The sequence below is a fragment of the Desmodus rotundus genome, chromosome 10 (genome assembly GCF_022682495.2).
Source record: "Desmodus rotundus isolate HL8 chromosome 10, HLdesRot8A.1, whole genome shotgun sequence".
Classification (NCBI taxonomy): domain Eukaryota; kingdom Metazoa; phylum Chordata; class Mammalia; order Chiroptera; family Phyllostomidae; genus Desmodus; species Desmodus rotundus.
The window spans coordinates 53,581,681-53,605,458 of NC_071396.1; the positions used below are offsets into that span (position 1 = coordinate 53,581,681).

The 23,778-nt window shown below is 42.0% G+C and overlaps 1 protein-coding gene across 9 annotated transcripts in view; it reads left to right on the top strand.

Annotated features, from left to right (window-relative positions):
- Nucleotides 1-23,778, top strand: part of ARHGAP26 (Rho GTPase activating protein 26) — a 451,541-nt gene that overhangs the window by 373,091 nt on the left and 54,672 nt on the right. For all 9 annotated transcript variants that reach the window (XM_045183872.2, XM_045183873.2, XM_045183874.2 and 6 more), the window contains one exon: nt 1,606-1,759. In XM_045183872.2, coding sequence (XP_045039807.2) covers nt 1,606-1,759 — 154 coding nt within the window. The remainder of the gene's footprint in view (nt 1-1,605; nt 1,760-23,778) is intronic.

A 23,778-nucleotide genomic window follows, 5' to 3' on the forward strand; every position in this document is an offset into this window, starting at 1 on the left:
CAGGCCCTATTAGTTTGCCTACATCTTGGCTTAATGTAATTCTTTTGGTTTCTCTTTGTTGTTATTTCTGTTTGGAATTTAAGCTCTTGAAATACGAATAGTTCTAAATCTCTAGAATCAACTTAATAATTTACTTTATTTAAAATCCGCTTAGTTCAGGAATCTCTCAATAACCTTACGGGGTTTTTAAACCCTCTATAGGGCTTTAAACATGATATTGAGAATTTGTTGAGCTATTAGGGGTCATTGGTGTGTGTGTGTTTAATGTGAAAATTAATCTAACATCATTTTATAAACATAATGCATTTTATGGGCATGACTAGTGCAAGGGGAAAGGTATTTTTTATCATGACATCACTCGCTGTATTGCCTCAAGACACCTGAGTTCAAGTGTCTACCTCTAAACTACCATGTCAGTGAGCCTAGTCTGTCTCCTTGAGGATACAGTACACCTCTGGCTCATTTCAAAAAGGTCCAGTGAAGATTAACCCAGATACATTTCTTGATAAATGAATTGATTGCTCAAAACATCAGTTGAGTTCAATATGGCATATCTGTGAGGAATGGGGGACAAGAATGACATCCTAAGTTTCCAGTGTTTTGCTACAGCAGTGGTACCTGTGGCACTTAGCTAAATCATCCCAAAAATGTTTTCTTCAGCACATGGTTCCAAGTTTTTAAAGATGGGAAGAAACAGAAAGTTATTGTCTTTGAGCAATGTTCTGAAGTTTACAAAACATGTTCTTGTATATGCTCCCACTGGATTCTCCTGACAGCTCCTTTTCCCCATTGTATAGATGTCTTAGCTGAGAAACTGAGAGTGAGTGAAAATTGCCTGAGGCCATCCTATCAGTCAGGGGTGGAGACTTGAAGACAACTCAGGTTTCTCCCTCCTTGCCTGGTAATATTCTCCAAGCATTAATTAATGTGACTGCTTTGACCTTGGACTTGGTTTTTATATGCAAACTACTCTGTAGCCCTTACACATCTATTTATCAAGGAACTAACTTGAAACTAAACATCAATTGCATAGTGCTAAAGCAACCCAGAGAGTATGTCTATGGAGAGGTGAGAAATTTAGACTATGGAGTCATGAAGAAGTAGGTGGCCAAATAGGTTTTTTCATGGTGACATGCTATATAATGGGCAGTAGGATGTGGCCTGGGCAATTTTGACAATTTTGAAGTCAGGAGTGTTTGAATAAAAGGTGAATGTTACAGAAACCAAGAAGATCTGGTTGAATGCAAGGGGGCTGTGGAGGCTGCTCGGTGTTCTGCCCATCTGCCAGTGAAAAGAAGACAAAATTTATTATGCATTGGTGGTGCTACTCTTTGGGAAAAGGATGGTTGTGTTAAAGGAGAGGGAGGGGAGGTATGACTTGTCATGTTGAGGAAGGGATTTTGCTCTAAAATTTCAAGTCACCTTATCCCCCTTGACTCCCTTTCCCAATTGTAATTCTTACCTTTCATATGTCCTAATTTAGCTTGGTTGGGCTGAGAGATCTCAATACAATTTCGTTATCTGTAAATTTTTGTGTATGTGGGGACAGACCATCCCTATGAAATAATATTAATATAGGGCTTGTGGCCCCTTTTTCCCCCCCAGAGGAACAAAGAAACAGCATCATTAACTCCAGTTTGGAATCTGTCATCTCATCAAATGCAAACAGCATCCTTAATTCCAGTAGCAGCTTACAGCCCAACATGAACTCCAGTGACCCAGACCTGGATGTGCTCAAACCCACCCGGCCCAGCTCGCTGTAAGTATGATGTTTGCTTGCCTGGCACAGCAGGCCCTGATCAGCCATTCTGCCCAGAATTTGTTCTCAGGCCCCATCTGACTTCGAGCATTTTCCTTCTCCCTAGACTTGGAGCTTGGCTGGTTTGTTATAGATTAATCATTATTTGTAACATACTGCTTCTTGGCTTTGGTGATCTATGACTTACCATCCTGCTGAGATGGCTTTGATGATGGCTGTTGCCTGTGCTGGCTGCTGAGCATGAAGAGCAATTTCTTTTGGTTTTATAAACATTCAGACACTATAGTAGCTCAGTAGATCACTGGCCAAGTCTCTTTCTTTCATTTATGTTGTCTCGGTTTCCCTTCTCCCTGACTATGTTGAGAATGTTCAGTTCCAGAGGAGAGTCCCCCAATAGCCCTTTGAATCTTTAGATCCTCAGTCCTTAGCGTGACTGTGATCACAGACCAGAGATTGGAAAAGAGAAGAGCCTTTGTTGCTTCATTCTTGGCTATTGAGTATCCATAGCCAAGACAGGCAGTCGTGGGGATGCCTGTCCAAACCTCCACGGAAATTAGATCTACTCCGTGAGGGCCAGAAAGCCCTCCCTTGTGGTTTCATCCCACATTGCTTAGCTTGCTTCCCCAGACCACCCCATAAATTGTGTCAGCTAGAGCCTTTGCGGAAGGAATGTGAGGCCATGACCAGAAGGGCTGGACTCCCAGGCTACAGTTGTGAGAGACTCAGGAAAAGCAGAGTTGACTTTGCCTTTCTCTGGTGAAAATAATTTGCGGTTCAGCCACAGATTGTTTTAAGGGCACTTGTTTCCCTTAGTGAGGCACCGGGATGTCAGAACCTTTTCCTTGCCCTCTCTATGTTGTTGTTGAATGAACCAACACACCTTGTCATTCTCTCTCTTTAAGATATTGACATATGTGCAAAAAAGGCCCAACATTTTTTTTAGAAGAGACTAAGGATATTATATTAAGGTTTGGGAGGAAAAATGACTCTAAAATGGACTTAAGAGGTAATTATACTATAAATGCAATAACTGTGTAAGATGAAATTGTACATGGAGAAAGTCAGGTCACATTTTAGTTGTTGGCTTTAAATCCTACCTTGATTTTCAGGAAGTTAAATGACTTACTTGTTATTTGGTAATGTGTTTGTTCACTAAGAAGTGGCAGTGCCTTACGAGCTCAAAATAATTTAACTTGTTCAGGTTATGGGCAGTGAGTTTTTCTGCTTCCCCATGGCCAGACTTGCCCATATGCTATATGGCTTTCTCAGGTGCTCCTAGATATTAAGGAGATTCTAGTTTCTTTTTTTTCTCCATTTTGTTTAATTTCTGTACCTACTAGTTGCAGAAGTGATTTGTTGCTCAGCATGAGCAAGGTTGAATTTCTAGCCCAGGTTGCTTAACATCTTCTGGTTCTAGCCACAGTATCAACTAGTGGTCTTTAATCTTTGTTTTCAGTAGCTGGGGGCTGGGAGTCCCCTGAGTCACGGCTGAGTATAGTATGTTCAAAGAGGCTGCTTCAGCTGCTAAGTAAAAAGTGGGTATATTTTTTAAACAGGTCCTGGAAGAGAGGACTTGGGCTTTTTATTTTTCAGTTGTCTAGTGATTTGTTCTACATAAAACACTGGGGGTGACTCTATCCGGTTCATGCCATCCAGGGGACTATTCCCTGCCTGCTGCAGATTTTGGGGGACTCTCCCAGGGAAGGGAGGGTGATGCCAGGAGCAGTTCTATCTGTCTTCCTTTGGAGGAGGATTAGAGGTAGAAATGTGATGTGTTTCCAGCAAGACTGTGATCCTTCCAAGCTGACTGAAGATCTGACTGGTACCTGTGAGTCTTGAGCTCAAGCAAGACTGTTCTTGAGGTGGATGCCAGTGTTGGCACCAGAGCTTGCCGTGCCCGTGAATGAGGGCCAGGCAATGGTCCCATAGGCTCTGCAGGAGGTTCACCCACCATGTCTGACACCCAGGGCAGTAAGATGTTCTCCAGTTGTACCTCCTGTTTTTTTCTGCCTGGAATTTGCCTGTGTGGGCCATGGACAGGAGCTGGGAAGTCCAGGCAAGCATTGCATTCCCTGAGTAAATTAATTTTCTGAAGTCTGTCGACACACGGTGCCATGGTGATTGGGCTCAGTTGCAACCAACTCAGCCCAGTGGGTCTCAACCTCAGTTCTGGTCCCTTTTATTCCCTCCAACATTGTTGACTTTGACGTGCAGAGATTCTTAAATGGGAACACTTAATGATGCAGATGAAAACAAAAAACCCCAAAACCATGGGGTAGGGGATTGCCATTAACTAGACAATTAATTAGGCATAAGGTGGGGAGCTAGTCACCAGAAAACTGTTCTTCTTTTTATTTTATTCATTTGTTTTTCATTATTTTCATAATGACTGGAATGATCATTATGACTGTGTAACAATCATAATGAAAGAAACACGTTTGTGACATAGCACTCTTTGGTATTCTAGAGACCGCACTTTGCTGTCTTGTTGGTAAATCGTTGCTAATTCTCCAAGGAGATCAGGGCCCTCTTGTGTGTGTGACCATAAGGCTAAGTCAGGCATCAAAATTAGAGATGCCATCACTCCAGCCATGTCAGGGCAAAAAAAAAAAAAAATCTGTAAAATATACAAAGCACTCCTAAAATTCAACAGGTAAACAAACAACCTAATTAAAAACTGGGCAAAAGATCTAGAGAGACACCTCACCAAAGAAGATGTACAGATGCAAATACATAAGTATTTGAAAAGATGCTCAACATCTGAAGTCATTAGGTAATTCCAAATTAAAACAGTGAGACACGTATCTACACACCTATTAGAATAGCTAAAATCCAAAATACTAACATCAAATGCTGGTGAGTGTGTGGAGAAACCAGAACTCTCATGCACTGCTGGTGGGAATGCAAAATGAAACAGCCACTTGGAATGATAATTTGGCAGTATCTTACAAAACTAAACATGGACTTATCACGTGACACAATCTAGCAATCACCCTCTTAGGTGTTTACCCAAATTAGTTGAAAACTTATGTCCATATAAAAACCTGCCCACAAGTGTTTATAGCAGCTTTACTCATAATTGCCAAAACTTGGAAGCAACCAAGATGTCCTTTAGTAGGTGAATTAGATAGATAAACTGTAGTACATCCAGACAACAGAATATTATTTAGTGATTAAAGAAAAGACATGGATGAACCTTAAATGCTTATTACAATATTAAGTGAAAGAAGCTACTCTTAAAAAAGTACAACATGGTATAATGCCAACTTTGTGTCATTTTGAAAAAAGCAAAACTATAGAGTCAATAAAAAGATTGCAGATAGTAGATATGAAATATTATGCATTTTTCAAAACTCATAAAACCAGTTGAACCCATAGAGCAAATCCTCATGTTGTAAGCTATGAACTTTAGTTAATAATAATTAACTGATATTGGTTCACTGGTTTTAACAAATGTATTGATATCACACTAATGAAAGGTGTTGATAATAGGGGAAACTTAGGGACTGGGTAGAGGTATATGGAGACTGTGTTATTTTGAACAATTTTTCTGTAAACCTAAAACTCCTCAAAAAAATAAGGCCTATTTATATATTTTTGAAAAAAATTTAAATTTCCAGCTTCTTTTAAAAATTATAAGATATGGCCACATCGAAACAGTATGTTACTTGGTAATAGATGGATGATGCTCTTCAGTCCCTCTTTTCACAACTGGCCCGCTTCACTCTTTCATATCTCCTGCCTGTAGGCCTGTGGCGGATTAAATATGACCAAAGAATCTTTGCAGCCCCTCCCACTAGGAGGTGGGGTCCTTGAATCTAGGCTGGCCTTCAGCCTAGATTTGGCCAATAGAGTGTGGTAGAAGTAGTATCATGTGACTTTCAAGCCTAGACCACAAAGCTTTGTTGATTCCCACCTCATTCTCTTGGAACCCAGCCACCATGGAAAAAAACTCAGTCTAGCCTCTAAGAAAAAAAAGACCAGCCTCAGCCTAGCCTAATGCCTGGGCCACCAACCAGTTGAAAACAGCCACATGAATGAGTCCAGGAAAGACCAACAGAAAAGCTATCTAATCAACCCCCAGATTCATAAGAAATAGTAGATTTTGGTTGTTTTAAGCCGCTGAGCTTGGGCCAGTTTATTCAGCAATATTTAACTGACACAAGGCCTACAAGTTGGTGACCTTGGAGTCATGGGCAACTGACTGCCTTGGAATGGGGCTGGACTGCCTGGGTAAGGTAGAAGCATGTGAAGTTTATCACTGTAGAGTAGGGGCAGCCTCTCAATTTTTGGAATCTTCTTTGAAAGAAAATGACTTATAAATGAGGTTCTGGGAAATTAAGAAACAAAACCAAACCCATAGGTAGTGACTGAGGCAGTGAGAAAGATAGCTTAAACACAGACATGGAAACCCCAGGAAACCCCAGGTAATACTGGCAGCAACATCGACTAGCTGGTGCCAGTCCTTGGCCCTGAGCATGCCCATCCCCTTACTCCCTGTGGTGGAAAAATGGGACTGAACTGTCTTTAAGAACAGAGCTTGTTCAGTGGATGCCTACAAAGGACTGCAGAAGTAAAAGTCACTCTCTTCTCCCAGAATCAATAAAAGAGTTGGCATCGTACCACTACTTCCTGGAAGACGGTGAATTTTAAGGAGGAAATACACAAAAGAAGTCAGGGGACGTCCCACTACATAAGATACTGCCGTGATCCCCCCACATTAAAAGTGACTAGATGAAGGCTAGCACTGAGCCCTGGGGTAGGAATGGAGGGGCTTGTTAAAACTGAGAGAAAGGGAGTTGGGGGATGATTACAGCCATGGGGGAGCCCACCTGGGAGTTCTCCTGCCTAAGTGGTCCTTACTCCTAGAAAATAACTCACTTGCCAGTAGCCCCATAAATAAAATGAATTTTTCTCATCCTTTCCACTTAACACACACTCACATGCATTTCCAAGTTATTTCTGGTGACCTAAAAGGTGAGTGCATGCCAAGCGCCTTCAAGTTCTGCCAGAGTCAACCGTCTTCTCCCATCTCAGTGGCCAGTGAGAGGCAAGAGCACAGTCCCTGGAATCCAGAGGATAAACAAGGCTGCTTCCAGGCTGAGTTGTTTCTCTGAAGCACTGTTGGCTCCTTTGGACTTTGATTCAGCTGCTCTCAGATGAAATTTGGGGAAAACTTCCCTTCAGAGCTACCTCTAAAATTCTAATTATGTTTTACTTATTTAGGCAACACTCATTCAACGGGTAACATTTAAACACCTACTGTGTGCCAGGCATTATTCTGAGTGATGAAGATATGTTAATTTAAAAAAAAAAGAGGGTTTCTTTTCTCGTTGATTTTATATCCAGTGGAGATGGGAGGTGAATCACTACCTAATGCAGCAGATGGATGTTGCGTTTTTTAGAGAACACTAATGTAGAGGAAAGGAGGTATGGGTTTGTAGAGGAGGGAAGCAAGTTATTTTAGTTCCTTCTGGCTCAGTTTCCTCATCTGTAAAACATGGTAATCGTGCCCTCCTCAACAAGGTGGGAAGATTAAGTGAGATCATTCTTTATCTCGTTTACGTATCTATCACTACGAATGCCAGTTATTACTAATACTACTTTGGAGGGCCTGCACACAGTGCCCTTTCTCTCCTTCTACCTTTTCAGCTCTGGTATGTATTTTTTGTGTGCAGACAGATGCCCTCACCTATCCCCACTACTTCCCACCTTAAATTGAGCCTGGCACTATCAGTCCAGTCTTTGAGGTATCAGTGAAAAGAAGGAACTTCTATAGAGGCAGGTGCTGCCCCACCTTAAACAAAGACCAGCTGGGGTAAGCACACCTGTTCCTGAAAAATTTGGAAACCTCCAGACCCCACAGGATACTTGATGAGCTTTATGCATAGCTATTATTTACTGAGACCAAATGAATCACAAAATGAATAATATGCATTAGACAAGTGATAATTTATGGCATATCTTTAAAGTAATTTTGCCACCTAAGTGCTATTTTATGTCAAAAAAGCTACACCCAAGCAGGCAGCTATAATTTCACCAGAATGATCTTTATTTGTCATCCTTTGGAATGCATGGGTTTTGAAAGAGGAAGTTTTCTTCTTTGGTTGAATCAGTTTTCTGTGGAGGAGGATCTTTCCTGTTAGACTGAGGATTCTGTTTCTCACCCACCTCCAAACAGAAAAGGTCTCTTCAGACTGATTTCCCTGAAAATCTGGTGGCATTCCCCACCTTGGGAAATAACTTGAAAGCATAATCATTTCCACAAGGAATCAGACGCCTTTTCTTGTTTGTCCTCAACCCCCATGGTGTTTTCAGCCTGCCTGCTCATCCATGGTCATTTCTTGGTCAAACCTGAAACCATCCCTTTGACAATTAAGTCTCCTGGGGCCACCACGGCCACAGAGCTCCTCCACGTTCCCTTGACATTTTCAGAAATGACCACTTATGTGACCCGTATTCTTGTATTCTAAGTGGCTTCCTGTCACCTTTTCCGGTTCCCCAGCCAAGATCTCCCTCGCCAGTCAGGAGCCCAGCTGGCTTCCCTTGGTTGAGGGTGGGGATTCCTGCCTGGTGATCCATCTGATTTTTATTGGATAAACGTGTTTGGTCATTAGTGGTTCTATTTCACATAAAAATTGCTCAAGGCAGCCCTCACACGATATGCCCCAGCAGAATTTTGTTCCCAAGCACCAGGGCTGCCAGTGGCACTTGGGTCTGTACAGCCTGTTGGCAGAGGGCGTATGGGAGGGGGCAGGGTTAGAACACAGAGCTCAGCCACATCTGTGTTTCCACTGTAGTGAAAATCACAACTGGAAAAATGTTTGCCGTCACTCTCATCATTGTATTCTTTCCTCCTTTACAAGCTAAAAACACATAAAGAGTCTGAATGTTTTTTTCTATAAATTAATTAATCTTGCTAATATTCTACAACAATTCCTAAAATATGCCATGACACAGAGTAGATGCTAAAACCTTGGAGTTAAATTAAGCATATGAATGAATGAATTTCATTATGAATTTAGCTGCCCATAAGTGCCTTATGGCACTGCATTGTACATGTGTAGGTAGGTGTTAGGCATTTCTAATCTCGAGTTTTTGGTAGAGTCTTTGGGGAAGGAACTGGGCTTAAGATACTGCGTGGCTTTCAGCACTGTTACGCCTGTGAGGGGACTTGGGAGGAACTCTACAATGCTGTCTTTCTCAGAGTTTGATTTGAAATTGTTTCTCTCCCTAGGTATATAATTTGGGGGAATTTTACTGGTATCAATAGATTCAGATCCTAAATTGGGTAAATTAAAATCACATTAGAGTTAAAGTACTGCCTTCTAAACCTTTTTAGTCAGTCTGGAGAACAGGTGTGTACTCAGCTAAGAACACATTTCTAGTTGTAAATGGCCTCAGGATCTCATTTTTAACCCCTCCTCTGCATTAAGAATCTGGAAACCAAGCAGGATTTACTGTCAGCTTCATTGGGCCTTCCTGGGCAGGGTCTCAGCCCAGTGCAGTGGTCCTCAGGGTTATGTGCTTCTGCAACCATAGTCAGTGGCACCACCTAGGAGCTTGTTAGATGTACACATTCTCAGGCCCCACCCCAGACATACTGGATCAGCAACTTGGAGGAGGGGCCCAGCACTCTGTTTTAACAAGCCCTGATTCTGCCACATGCTAAAGTCCGAAAACCATTGTCCTAGTGCATTAGGTTGATGGACTTCCAGAAGAATAAAATCAGGATTTACCTCAATGTAAAGCTCCCTGGGCCAAGCCTGTGTCATCACTCACTGGCACTCTGATTGTTCCTGCAGTGATGGTAGTTGTGGGGCTTAAGAACAGCCTACCCTTAGCCTTTGAGATTGGTCACAACTTACTAGGCTGAGGACTGAGGGGTTAGCTTCTCAGGGCAACCCAGTTAGCTCACCAGTGCTGCGCTTTCCAGCTCCGCAAGAAAGCCAGCTAGCTGCTTTGCCAGTGCTTCCTTTTTGGTCACAAATAAGAGACGGTTGGTGCATCAATTAATCAAACCAACAGGTGTTTTCAAATGAGCACCTACTGTAGGTGTAACATGAGAAGACCAAGACCTTTGCACAGACAGGAAGACAGTTTTTGGGGTCTGTGCTGCTGAAAGGGGTGGATCGGCATCAACATGTTCAGGACATATGGGACTTCTGAGTCAGCATTGTGCAGTGGTGCATGAGGTGGGGACAGGTGAAAAGGCAAGGACTGAGTTGGATCAAGTTCAACAGATTTGTGACTGGAGCCTTTAATATGTGAATCTCCCAAAGGGCAAGTGTTATGCTACATTTCCACAGTTCAGGAAATGCTATTCTAAATCAGCCCTCGTCTTTTGAAGGGAAAATGGATATCTCAGAATGGATGGCATCATTATGGCAGAGATCCTTCAGGAGAACAGAGATTTAGTTTATATATAAACTTATGGCCACAAATAGCTCTCTGAAGGACAAAATGGGATCTGGTGTAAGGAAAAGCCCACGTGGCCTGGTAATAAAGCCTCTGTCCTGCTATTACCTACCTGTGTAAATTTGGGAAGTTATTTGACATCTCTGAGCTAAACCTATTCTCTGAAACGGTAAAAATAATGGTAATAAGAGGACCTACCTTCAGGGTTGTTGTGAGGTTCAGGTGAAATGATGCCTGCATAACACTTAGTAAATTGCCTGGCGCATAGTGACTGGTTGACAAAAATTGCTTGCTACTTTTTTTTTTTTGGTAAATTTTATTTTTTTTAAAGATTTTATTTACTTTTAGAGAAAGGGGGAGGGAGGGAGAAAGAGAGGGAGGAAAATATCAATGTGTGGTGCCTCTCGCAAACCCCCCACTGGGGACCTGGCCTGCAACCCAGGCATGAGCCCTGATTGGGAATTGAACTGGAGACCCTTTGGTTCACAGCCCGTGCTCAATCCACTTAGCTACATCAGCAAAGGTACTATTATGTTTTTATTACTGTATCTTTATTTGCTCTTAGACTGCCCTCTTACCAATGAACAGTCCCCTGATGTTGATTTCTTTCAGTGGTGGCAGGAGATAGACACTCAATGTTTATTTTTGTTTATTTGATACTGGTGTGACAAAAAACAAAACAGATTAAAAATGAGATGAGAATTTTAAAATAAATTAAAATACCTAAAATTAAATTAACTACAAATAACAAAGTACGCTGAGATCAGTAGAAGTGCTCCTCTTCAGAGACAGGGTTCAAGCTGTTTGCCCAAAGTCAATAGTCTTAGGTGTTTACTCCGGGAGCCTCATCAAGCCATCTGCCCTATTGATTCTCCATTGGGTGGAACCAATTGGACCCAGACTAGTTAGACTAGAACCCAATTGCGATCTTGATAACTTAGCTTCAGGAATTCCTTTTCAGCCTATGTTTCTGTGTAAATTTGACTGCCGTTATGGCCAAGTTAAAAACAGTTTCTGAAAAGAATTATTCTGAAATTCTGATCTTAGTCATTCGCTGCATCTACCCTATTGGGTTCTCTTCCAGTGCCTATCAGCTTCCTCCTCAAGGAAGTGGTGAGGTTCTAACCAAGACATTGATTTAGTGTCCCTTCCAGTACTCCGTACAAATTGAAGAGGTGAATGTGCTGTTCTTTAGCTGTTGTCAGAAATGCCCAGAAAAGGGGAAAAAAATGCTCTTGTAAGGACCACCTTGTTGCCCTATGTGAAGAAGCCATATCTTCAGAAGGAACCAAGATGGTATTGTCCACAAAGAAATAAAAACTAAAGTTGTCTACCCAAGGTGCATTATTATAATCCTAAGAAGAAACATCGGCACAATGAAAATAGCATAATTCAAGGAGGATTTATTACAAGGAATGGGGGCAGGAGAATCACAGGAGAACACAATAAACCAGGACTAGTAGCACCCAACTAATTACCATTCTTAGGCTGAAGGGACTTGAGTAGAAAGCGTTTACCAGAACCCAGAAGGGGAGAAAGTTCTATAGCGTTGGCACCTTGAAAGGGCCTTTGGTTGAGGGACTCAGCCTGGTGGAGGTGACTTCTCAGAAAGGGATACAAAAGAATAACAACCTTGGCTCTCCTTCCTCCTGCTAATCTCTTGCCAGAGCTCCCTCTTGGTGAACCCAGTGGGAATCCAGAGGGTACAGGAAATCCTGTTGATGGATTCTATGCTGGTGAGTCCCCAGAGATGAGGGCAGGCTGGAGAGTGGATGTCATCCAGCACAGATTTATATTTATAAAAGCCAAAGAGGGGGACCAGAAGGGATAACCATCATAAAGGACTGCCTAAATAAGTGGTAGAGTGGAATACTACCCAGTACAGCAGAGGAATGAGGTGTAGGTCTTTATACACTGTATGGACCAACCTTCAAAGGTGCATTATAGGCAAAAGCAAGTTTCAGGAGAGTGTGCAGCTGTGGTTCTCAGTCCATGCTACACATTAGCATCACCTGGGGAACCTAAAATAAAACATACCAACCCCTAGGCCCCTTTCCTGGAACCTCAGATTTCATTGATCTGGGGTGAGATCTGAGTTTGGCTGTTTCTTAAACTTCCTAGGTGATTTTGATAAACAGCTAGATTTAAAACCTCTAGTGAGCACTGCAGGACTCTACTTATATAAGAATCCAGGGGTGTGTGCACCAACAGATGTGTGAACACGTCTGCAATGTTTCTAGAAAGACACTGGGGGATGAATCCATGGCTGTCTCTGACAGAGTCAGATGGGACAGTGGCCTGTGGTGGAAGGGAAGCTGACTCTTCCTTTCAACACTACTCTTTTTTAGAATTGGAATTTTTTTACATGGACGTGCGTTGATCAGGTTTGAAAACGCAATTAAAAACAGATTTCCTCAGTTTTGGAATCACCATTCTTTTATTGTCTTCTGAAAGTTGTAGGGTGCATCTTTGTGAGGAGGAATTTTTAAATGCATGTGCTTTTATTTTTCCCATTTTATTGAAAAATAGTTGACATACATCACTCTATATATTTAAGGCATACTGCATGATGGTTTGATTTTAAAAACATGAACACTTCATGAATTTGCATATCATCCTTACACAAGGGCTTTGCTGTATCATGTCAGTTTTTAGCGCGTGCGTTGCCAAAGTGAGCACCAGGAATTTTTTTTAATCTTTAAAATTTGTTACATTCTCAATAGCTAGGGATCTGAGTAAGAAGATGCTGTTTGATTGAAGAATAAGGCCTGTGCCAAGAAGGTGTTGTTTTTGGTGTGTTATAAATACAATTAAGTCGGTTTGAATTATTTAATGGCCCCAGGACTCCTCCTCTTCAGGCTGGTCTGTCCAAGGCTCCAGTTCAGTTTAGTAAGTGGTAACTGCTGGGACTGCAGAGCAAAGTGCTCTCAGGGAGCTGAGGATGGTGGTCCCAGTTAGACCCCTGCCTCTGGGCTGATACCAGATTTCTTACTAATTTGGGACGCCCTAACCTAGGAAACCAGAAAGTCATTTTTTTTTACATTGAGCAGCTAGCTACTCATGAACTTCTCCCCCATCCCCTCAACTGACATTGTGAAATTTAAGTAGTTCAATTTTTCTTGAGCTATATATAGTTCTTTCACCTGATCTTCATCTGTCATTCTCCATCTGCTATCTACCCAATTTCCTTTAAAAGCTGCATTTTTAAAGCATAATATATAATGGGAAAACCTTAACTCCTGACCTTTGTGGAGATACATTAGAGTTACTCAATAATAATTAGCAGTTGCCCTGGTAACCTCAGATGCACTACTTAAATCACCTGTATTCATCACTGTCCCCTGCCTTCTAGACAGTAAGATCACTTGCTTCCTGCTAAGGAAAAAAGGAACAATTTAGTAAATTTAAAATCCTTTTCAGCTTCTGTTGTAAGAATAGAAGTGACACTCTTTGTTATTAGGCACACTAAAAAGAGGGCTTTTGCTTTGTTTTTTAGTGACTAAAGCAGAGACAATGGAGGGAAATCATCTTAGGTTTTAAGCAAGTTGAAAAATGCTGTTGAGTTTATTTTGTTCACTACTGTACTCAGAACCTTTGACAATCTAAGCAGCAGATTAGAATTTAAGGACAGTGGCACCCCGGATGGAATGGGAGAACGAAACTGGCAAGGCCCTCATTATGTCACGTCAAACATCACTGACAAGGATGATTCAAGCCCTGTTACCTTCAGCGCTTTGACTTGAAAAAGACTTGAAAGTTGGAAGAGTGAAAGTTGAAGCACAAGAGAGGTTTCTTCAAATAAATGTATTGACATCAACTCTGTTTCAGAAGAAGCCTATCTCTATTCTTCCTTAACTTCCAAACAGCATGCCTTACAGCACAGACCTCATGGGAGCAGGGCCATATAACTCTCTGCTTCTTCTGGGGGAGAAACAGCCCCACCCTCTCACACACATGCATCCTTCTTCCCTTTCTTCTGTTGACCCTTTGTGTGAAAGTGGAATTAGAGGAAATATGTCCTTAGTCATCCCATGGCAGCACTTACAATGTGCAATTGTCTCAGTGAAAATAAATTGGCAGGAGATCACAAGTCGAGAAGTGGAGTCATGGGAATCCTGGACATGCGAACCCAGCAGAGACGAGATCCGCATGCTAGTGACCAACATAGCCGATGTGATCACCCCAAATAGCAGTCAGACCCAGCACTGTCCCAAATGACAGCTACAATTAAGTAATTTTTGCAGAAAAATACCCACTAAGTGCTCTTCCACAACACCCTACCCTTTCTTAAATCTCAAAGGAATACAAACTTGTCTTCATCTTTTGTGCCCCTCTGGAATATGGCACCTCCGGTTGAATATTTCCTGCTATAGCCTGCCTATTTCCCAGAGCCCTCACGAATGTCAGCATTCAAAATGGGCTGGATCGGACAGACAGATCCTTCCTAGTCAGTTTACTAAATCCTGTTAAAGACACTGCCAGGTGTAGGAAAGAAACTAAAAAAAATACTGTCCCTCAAATCTCTTACAGCCCAGGTAGAGGAAATCAGATTTGCATACATGGGGGTATGTCAGTAGTGAGTGAGTGGCCTGGCCGTTCATTCAAAAATATTTATGGTGGAATGGATTGTCTTTTCCACTTTATGTTGTGTAGACAGGGGTTCCAGTAACCTTCCTACTTCATCTTCTAGATCTACATTGAAGTTTGTAATTTTCTTGCCTGCCTTGGTCCAGCTTACTGAGAGTGGGGGAGGGGGAGTTCTAGTTTTATGACCCAACTTTTTTTTATTCTGTTAGCAAGAAGACTTCCTATGTCTCAGACTCGGCCAACTATCAAGCATTGGGCTTATAAAAGAAAAGATGGCGCAATGTCCCAAGTGTTTGGTTTTTTTCCACTGAAGTCTCTATGGATCTAACATTTTAGATGCCAAAATAATTAAAATTTGGACTGTAAGAAAGATGTAGAGAGAAAAATATTGAAAGGAATGAAAAGTTGGAATTTGATCATTTGAATATGTTGCATTTTTGAAGTCCCCCTACACCTACACAATTTCTCATTAGGACAGTTCTCTATCAGGACAATACTTTTTTTTTTTAATTTTTATTGTTATTCAAGTACAGTTGTATGCCTTTTCTCCCCTTCCCTCCCCCCCACCCCAGCTGAACCCACCTCCCTCCCCCACCCCCACCATCCCCCCCCCCCGATTTTGTCCATGTGTTCAGGACAATACTTGATACAAAAGTCTGTAACAGTTTCTTATATAAAGCCCTACACCAGATATCCTGTTCAACTGAAATTTAATTCATACCTTGAAGGATTACTTTCTGGCCCTAAATGGAAAAGGAAAGTTCTTGAGAGCGAGTTCTTTAAACTTTGAAGCAGAGTAGCCAGGAAAAGTGAGTGAAAAGAGGCCATGCCTCACCATGGGCCAAGAAAAGTTTGCTAGTAAATTTTCATGCAACAGCCAAATTTCTGTGTAGGGGTGAGGGCTCTTTTTTCTGGTTCTTGATCTATAAGGAAATTCTAAGTTGAATTCCCTCTTCCTCACAGGCCAGCTGTTAAGTTCTGCCTTTAACTTCAGCACAAGCCAATTAGATCCTATGCCCACAAGCAAGCACCCTGGTTTGTCATTACAAAGAAACTCTTTTGCTTTAATTTGTTTGCATACATGGCTGATTTTTCCAGGCTCTTCTTCTACTTCCAGAAATGTCAGCTCCTGAGTTTGTTCTTTTCAAGGTACAATGCAGTAACCAACTCCAGAGGTGAAACAAAGACAGACTTACTAGAACCTGAGTGGAGTTGATATGTTGAATACTGCTTGCTCTGAATTGGGCCATCGGGAGCTCTACTAGTCAAGCCTCGGTGCTACTGTTGACACTCCAGACTCAGCTGCTAGCCTTATTCATTAATTTTGGTACTCCTTGTAAGCAGTCACTGAACTTGGCACACCTTGGGAAGCATTGGGTCTTTATGTGCAAAAGGTTTAGCAGAAACCTAAGACCCTTATCTAGAACATGAATGTGTAATCAGTACGCCAGCCCCCCAAACAGGAGAGCAATGTGATCTTAGGTAGAACCCTATTTGTGTGCTGCCACAGCCTTATGCTTAGCTTTACCCCAGATTCATCTAGAAATACAAGAATTTGTAGAAAAGAAGGGAAAGAAAGCACCATCTCTGCTCAAATGAAATCATCTATGTTTTGTTACCTTGTAAGATTCCCCTCTTCTCTGAAAAGAACAGGATCCTTTCAAGACTGCTTTCCTGCGCATCATGTTGGGCTGCCTTTGCTCCGTGGGGTAGTTGTGGGACTGGAATGTGTGTCTGTGCCAAGCTGGGGGTGGACTCAGGACTCCTGGGGGTCATGCTTTGGTTTCATTGAGTGGGGCATACTGGTTGAGATTTTTGGAGGTGGGGTGTACAGATGAGGGGGTTGTCAGTTGGGGAGGAACTTTGGAGAACAAAGCTATATAACAGGAGACTTTATGGAGTTTCTCCTATGTGGTGTGTGATATATATCATCTTCCATGTCACCTCATAAAGTCTTTGGTAAAAATCAGGTTTTCGTTATTCAGTCTGTCACAGTGTGAAGAGCGTGGGTTCTGGGACAGACTTATTTGAGTTCATACCCCAACTTCAGGGCCTATTAGCTTTGTTGCCAGGAAGTTCTGTGATACCTGTAAGCCTCATCTGTTTAGTAGATAATAGTATCTACTTCATAGGGTGGTTGTGAGGATTTAATGAAATTGTTCATGTAAAGCATTTAGCCTGGCTTCTAGCACATAATAAATGCTCAATAAAAGTTACCTGCTGTAATTATTGTCAAATTGTTGTTTTAACAATAACTGAGGACATGAATGCCCTTGGAGGGTTTTATTGAGGTGCTGATCCTCACAGTGTGAGAGGGGAATCTGGTCATATCCCAGTTCCAGAGTAACACAACGCCTCCCCTAGCTAGTCCAGAACAATCCCATTTATACCCTGACAGTGAGCACCAGAGTAGCTCTGAGTAGCTGGAAGAGCCCACACCTTCTGGTTTCTTGCCTGGTTGGACAAGAGGTTAGCTTGGGGAACTGAGAGAGTGTGGGGTAGAAATTCAGGCCAGGAGCCCAGGAAAGACTGGAAAGAGCTGGAGCTATAGGCAGGTGGGGTCACTTGGAAGAAAGCCAGCCCCAGAATGAACATCACCACCCTTCGGCTCTTTGGTGTGTTGGCCCATTCAGCATGCAGCTGCCCCTGCTTGATGCTTCCACACCTGGCTTGTTCTTTCCCACCATTCACTGAAGGCCTCCTTTCCCCCCCCATGACTTCTGCTTCCACAGCTTTGGATTGTCAGAGCCCCTCATATAGATCCCAGTGCTACCTCATGGCTGCACTCTCCACAGAGTTTAATTCTCTGTTTCCCAGCCCTGTTTCCAGAGAGGGAGAATCTTACTGACTGAGCTAGCTTTCTGCTTGGCCCCGTCCCTGGCTGATGGCCAGTCTGTGGACCAGAGGCCCTGAGGCAGGTGCTTCTACAGTCCAATCATTTGTGGCCAAGGGGGCTAGGTTACAAAACTTTCCAGCAGGAACTGAGGAGAGAACAGGTCCTGAGGTTGGCCATGTCCAATATATACTTTATTTTGCACACAATAACAAATTTGGCTCCTAGATTTTCTGTTGTTCAGTATTTTAGAGCACTCCCCTCTGTTCACTCACAGAACAGGAGGTTAATACAGTTGACCCTTGAACAACACAGGTTTGGACTGTGCCTGTCCACTTAATGTGTGATTTTTTTTTTCACTGAATATACAGTTGGCCCTCCATATTCTCAGGTTTTGTCTGCGGATTCAGCCCACCATGGACTGAAACACAGTATTTTCGATGCCAGGTTGGGAGTCCATGGATGAAGAGGGCCGATTCTGTGCACTGTTCTACATTAGTTTCTATAAGGGATTTGAGCATCCACGGATTTTGGTGTCTGTAGGGGGTCCTGGAATCAATCCTCAGCAGATACCAGGGGGCTATAGTAAGGTTTTGGGAGAGTTAAAAGTTATACACGGATTTTTGACTGCACAGGGGTTGGTGCCCCTAACCCTTGTGTTGTTCAAGGGTCAGCTGTAATTGCTAATGAGGCATGGTATGGAACTTTCAAAAAAAATACAGAAACTGTAATAATACAGAGGTCTGGATAAACAGTAAGCCACCCTTCACACCCAGCAATGCCTTGGGTCATAGTTATATGATAGCACAAGATAGTAATTCATGTCAAGTAAGTTTGACATATTCTGCTTTTGAAGATAGAAAAAAATAGGTGTGCTATATCTTAGAAAGATTTCCATTGGTTAAAACAAAAACCGGGGTGCTCAAATAATTTAATGTGATTTGTTTGTAAAATTACTAGAGGGAGAACCTTCACTGGTACAGATTTTCTACCACAATTCTGGTAACAGTATGGGGAGTGGAGGGACCTTGTGACGAAGCCAGGTCAACCATAATATTTTCAGGGTTTTTTTTTTTTTAACTGGAGCTGGGTTAAGATTCTATCTTGCCCTCCAGAATGGTGAGCAGCCATGTTCCCCACCACAGAGAGCCCAGTTTCTGTCATTGCAATGTGCAAAGAGAAGCAGAAAGGACATCGTTGGAGCAACACTAGAAAGGTGGCTTCCTGTACTCGTTTTTCCTTACTTGAGTTCATGGCATTTTAATTTTCTGCAACCAAAGTATTCCTCATTCAACAGGAATTACTGAATATCTTAAATATGTAAGCCCATTCTATTAATGATGAGTTAGATGGCAATAGTGCCCTTGATAATGAGAGATAAGAGATATACAAGACTTTAATATATAATAATATATAATGGTAATGTATTATTCATATATAAAATATAAATCATAAAACAGTACATACTATAGGATAAAGTGTTACTGAAATTCCCCAACAGGAGAGATGACTTTGAGCTAGGATGGTCAGAGAGAGTTTGTGATCAAATTGGCATTTGAACTGGGGTCTTGAAAGGTGGGCCGGATTTAGACAGGAGGTACCTGGAGTATTCTGGGAACAGTAGGGAAAGACTCAGAGACAGGAACGTACAGGGCACGTGCAGGGAGCTGCTCATAATTGACTTTGTCTGAACATATGTTTTTCATCTATTACATTACAATTGTTTAGTTTCTTATGTCAATATGATTTTTACTTCTTTAGGCGCTAAAGCTGGAAAAGCCTAATAATGTTGTCTTCCCATTCCAGAATTCCATGCTAGCTGGATCCCAATGGAACATCTTCTATCGATTTATCTTGTGTAATTAACTTGCCTGAAATGTACTCCACTTTCATCACAGTTTTGCTTCACAGTCAAAAAGGCCTCACCATCTGGAACTCTTCTATTTTTTTTAGCCCAGATTTTCTTCTGCAAAGGGCCTGTTTTTATTTCTAAGTGTCGCACAAGGCCCTACAACATTCTGCTTCATCCTTTTCGCTTTGAGTTTTATCCTGTAAGAAGCCAACGACATAGATTTGAAAATAAGCTGTATTCCTCTTGTCTGTGTTACAACCCAAGACCAAGCATACCCGGCAAATTCTGACGCTTCCAGCTTTCAGCAAGTGGTGCTTACCTTGGAGTCAGGTAAACAGCCCTGAGCTCGGAATGGATAGAGAAGCTCAGAGACAATTGGGACAAGCCAGGTTCATAGTGGGCTTAATAAGGACAAAGTATAAATAGCCATCATATAACCTTACAGAAAATTCCTGCTTGTTTTTACTCCATAGAGTTGCTGTGTTTAGCCTTCAGTTACTGTGCTAAACCTGATAAAGTAAGCCTGTTATTTATTTTCATTCAGATCAGTAACATTCATTCTCTTTCTCAAATTATAAGTGAATTCTGTTGGGTTGGCCAAAAAGTTCATTTAATTTTTTATGTACACTGGCTGTAGTAGGGCTTAGTTGTCTTTAACTTCATTTGAAACAGTTTTGTTAGGTTGTCTTGTGACAGATGTCATATCCATGTGCATTTTAAAAAAACATATCAAATTGGTGAATTTTTGTGCAGCCATTTTAGTATTGGACATGGAAGAAAATACACAACATTTTTGGCATATTATGCTTTGTTATCTCAAGAAAGGTAAAAACACAACTGTAACGTAAAAAAAGATTTGTGCAGTGTATGCGGAAGGTGCTGTGACTGATGAGACGTGTCAAAAGTGGTTTGCAAAGTGTCTTGGTACTGTTGATATTTTGGCCAAATAATTCTTTGCTGTGGAGCTGTCTTATGCATTGGAAAATGATTAGAAGCACCCCTGGCCTCTACCCTCTAGAGGCTAAAAGCAGGAGATAATGAACATACTCAAAATATCCAAATCAATTAAGTTATTGGTGAAAATGAAAAACATGTCTTTTGTTCTATGGAAAAAACTAAACGGACTTTTTGGCCAACCCAATAGAAACTGCTTCCCAGCCATTCAGCTGTAGCTGATACTTGACAATGCACTTTTGAAGTTACTGCAGACATTTACTTTCAGAATATTTGCCTTCCTCTCAGTCCAGGGCCTTTCTGGACCCTAATAAGAGCTGGTTATTCCTTCCTTCTCACCTGTTTCTGGAAACCAGATACTAGTGTAAGCATCCCTAATGTGACATCTTTTATACGTACAAGGAGTTGTTATATATGAGACCCTATGTTGTCAGCTAGAACAAATTTATCAAGCAGGTTTCTCAGTTACAAGTAGCAGAAAACTCAGCCCAATTAACTCAAGCAGAAATGAAACTTACTGGTTTACCTATGGACTTGAGAAGCACAGGAACATCTGACTTCAGGCGTGGATGGATCCAGGTGCTCAGATGTTGCCATCAGAACTCAGCTTTTTCAATCTGTCAGCTCCGTTTTCCTCTATTTTGACTCTTCTCTTAGATGAGTGCTTTCTTTTGATTGCAAGATGGTTGCCACCAGCTGGACTTAGCTCTTTTTCTTTTTTTTTTTTAGATTTTATTTATTTATTTTTAGAGGGAGAAAGAGAGAGAAATATCAGTGTGTGAGAAAAACATCAGTTGACTTCCTCTCACATACCCCAACTGGGGACCAAGCCTACAACCCAGATTTGTGCTCTGCCCAGGAATTGAACTGGCGACCTTTTGGTTTGCAGGCCTCTTCTCTTGTTCAGTAGTGTTCAGTCTACTGAGCCACACCAGCTAGGGCTGGATTTAACATTCTTAAAACTGCGAGTTTAGAAGAAAGAACCTCTGTGCCCCAAAAGTTTGAACAATAGTCTGAGCCTTATTCCTTTTGGTCCAAATTGGCCAGGAGTTAAAATTAAAAAAAACAAAAAACAAAAAACAAATTGGCCAGGAGTATGTGGTGCTCTGCTGAGCGAGGCCTGAATCACCTCTTCATCCTTGACTCGGCACACGTAGAGCACACGGACTGTGAGGTTGGAAAAGAGGAGGTCTCCAGAGGGGAAATAGCCCCAGACCACAGATGTCCACTCTCGTGGGCCTTTCTTACCTGGATTTAGTGGCTTCACTGAACTCCAGGCAGCAAATCTGTGCTGCTTTTTGTTGCTGTTGTTTCCAATGGCTCCTTACATATCCTCTGAAAAATGTCCCTTTTTGGAGTCCAAATGGTTGTTGCAGATTTTATTTTATTCTTAGTTAACTGACTGGCTCCTTTGAGAATAACATTTTTTATAGTTTTAAAACATGAAGAAAATATCATCTTCTTACATAGCTCTGGGCAGAGTTGATTCCTTTAAAAAACAGATTTCTGGGGAAAGGATTTTATTATCAGTACCCATTACAGATCATTAGAGGACATATGGCAAACACTGGTGTGCTGGGGCTTGGCCTCAATTCATTTGAATGACAGCATTGTAAGGAGTGCATCTTCGAACGTGATTGAGGCATTAACCAGAGGAAAAGGAATCTGAAAGGACTGGCCCCTTCTCTTCTGTGAGAGCCATGAACACACTCGAATGGTGCATCTTTTGGCTCAGCAGCTCCGGAAGCTCCTCGGGCAGAGGCTGTTGGGTGGTGGCATCTTCTGACGGTCTGCCAGAAACGGCAAGGCAGCGAGCAGCCAGCTCATGAGCTGTGCACAAGTCTCCGACTGGTAGTGACACTGTCCAAAAGCTATGAGTGTGGGTAAGAACGAGTTCTTCTGGCAGGATCATGTTGAGCTGCTGGAAAATTCCACCTCAGTTTGATCCTCCAGTGCCTGATTCACATTCCTGAGAACAAATTTTGCTCTCAAATGTTGGAAATATAGGGTCGGGCAAAACTAGGTGTACAATTGTTTCTATGGAAAATAGTGCAATAATTAATAAACAATAGTACAAGAATAAAGTGTGTTTCTCATATTCAACAACTGTAAACCTACCTTTGCCCCACACTCTGTATTTGTGGATGTTAAGTCTCCATAAAATGTAGGGTGGTGGTAGTGGTGATGATGGTGGCTAACATTCATTAACACTGACATGCCAGGAACTTCATAGGTGTTTACTTATTTAATCATCATAATGCATAAGGTACTGTTATAACCCCCAATTTACAGATAAGAAAGAGACTGAATCAACTCCATGATGTTTTCTCTTTACAACCCTTCATTCCCTAGCATGACTCAAGTTCAGATGCTGGGCAAGTTTGAAGAGCTCAGAAGATGTGGGAGAAAAGGAGCAGCAAATGAGTACCTAGTAAAAGAGATCTGACAGGCCACAGTGTAAGAGAAAGCAAGGGGGAGAGAAGAGCAGGAAGTAGTTGGAATGCACAGTAACAAAGGACAGAGAATACAAAGGATGAAATGGGGATTCCAGGGAAGAAAATGATTGGCATGAAGGTTTAGTGACCATCTACTGTTGCCAGGCACTGGTCTAGGGGGTTTACATGCATTATCTTCCTCAAGATCACAGAGCTGGGAGGCAGCAGAACTGGAATTTGGACTGAGGCCTGTATAAGCCCTCGGGCCAGCAAGTCTTTCATCATCGAGAGGACTAGTCCCTCATTCCTAGTCATGGTTTGCAGCACTGTCTGTGAGCCACTTTGATTCTGAGATTTGACTGATACTCAGAGATAATACTGATACAGCCCTTCCTTTGCTGGGAGGCAGTTACTGCTTTCTCCCATCACAAGGAGGGAAAGGGGAGGGCACACAGCTTTATAGCACTCCTCCTTTCTTCCAAAGTTTCAGGCTTTATAGAGCCAACTCTTCAGACTTCAAGTATGTTGGCAGAGGTGCTAATCTCTCCTGAAGCATTCCATAACTCTCTAATCTCAGGTAAGCAGTGTTTTTTCATATTCTTGAAATTCCTTTACATTTGCTCATTTCTGCCATAAAAACCAAACCAAAATTTTTCCCCCCAAAGCTGGCCATCTGGCTGTCACTACACTTCCCTCCAAATTGAAGAGGCAGCAGCAGGATGTTTGCAAGTCCAGCCTTTATCTCTGGCATAGGCACAGTCCTAGTATCAGCTGATTGCAGTTCCAGTTGCTATTAGGGTTGCAATTTGGGAATTGAACTTCCTCTTCATTTTTTCCCCTTTCCTGCCTTTTATTGCTTGGCATCCAGGTATAATCGTTCCCCTAAGGGCTGAACTGATTTCAATACATTTATTAAAGGATGGCTTTATAGCTTGGGAAT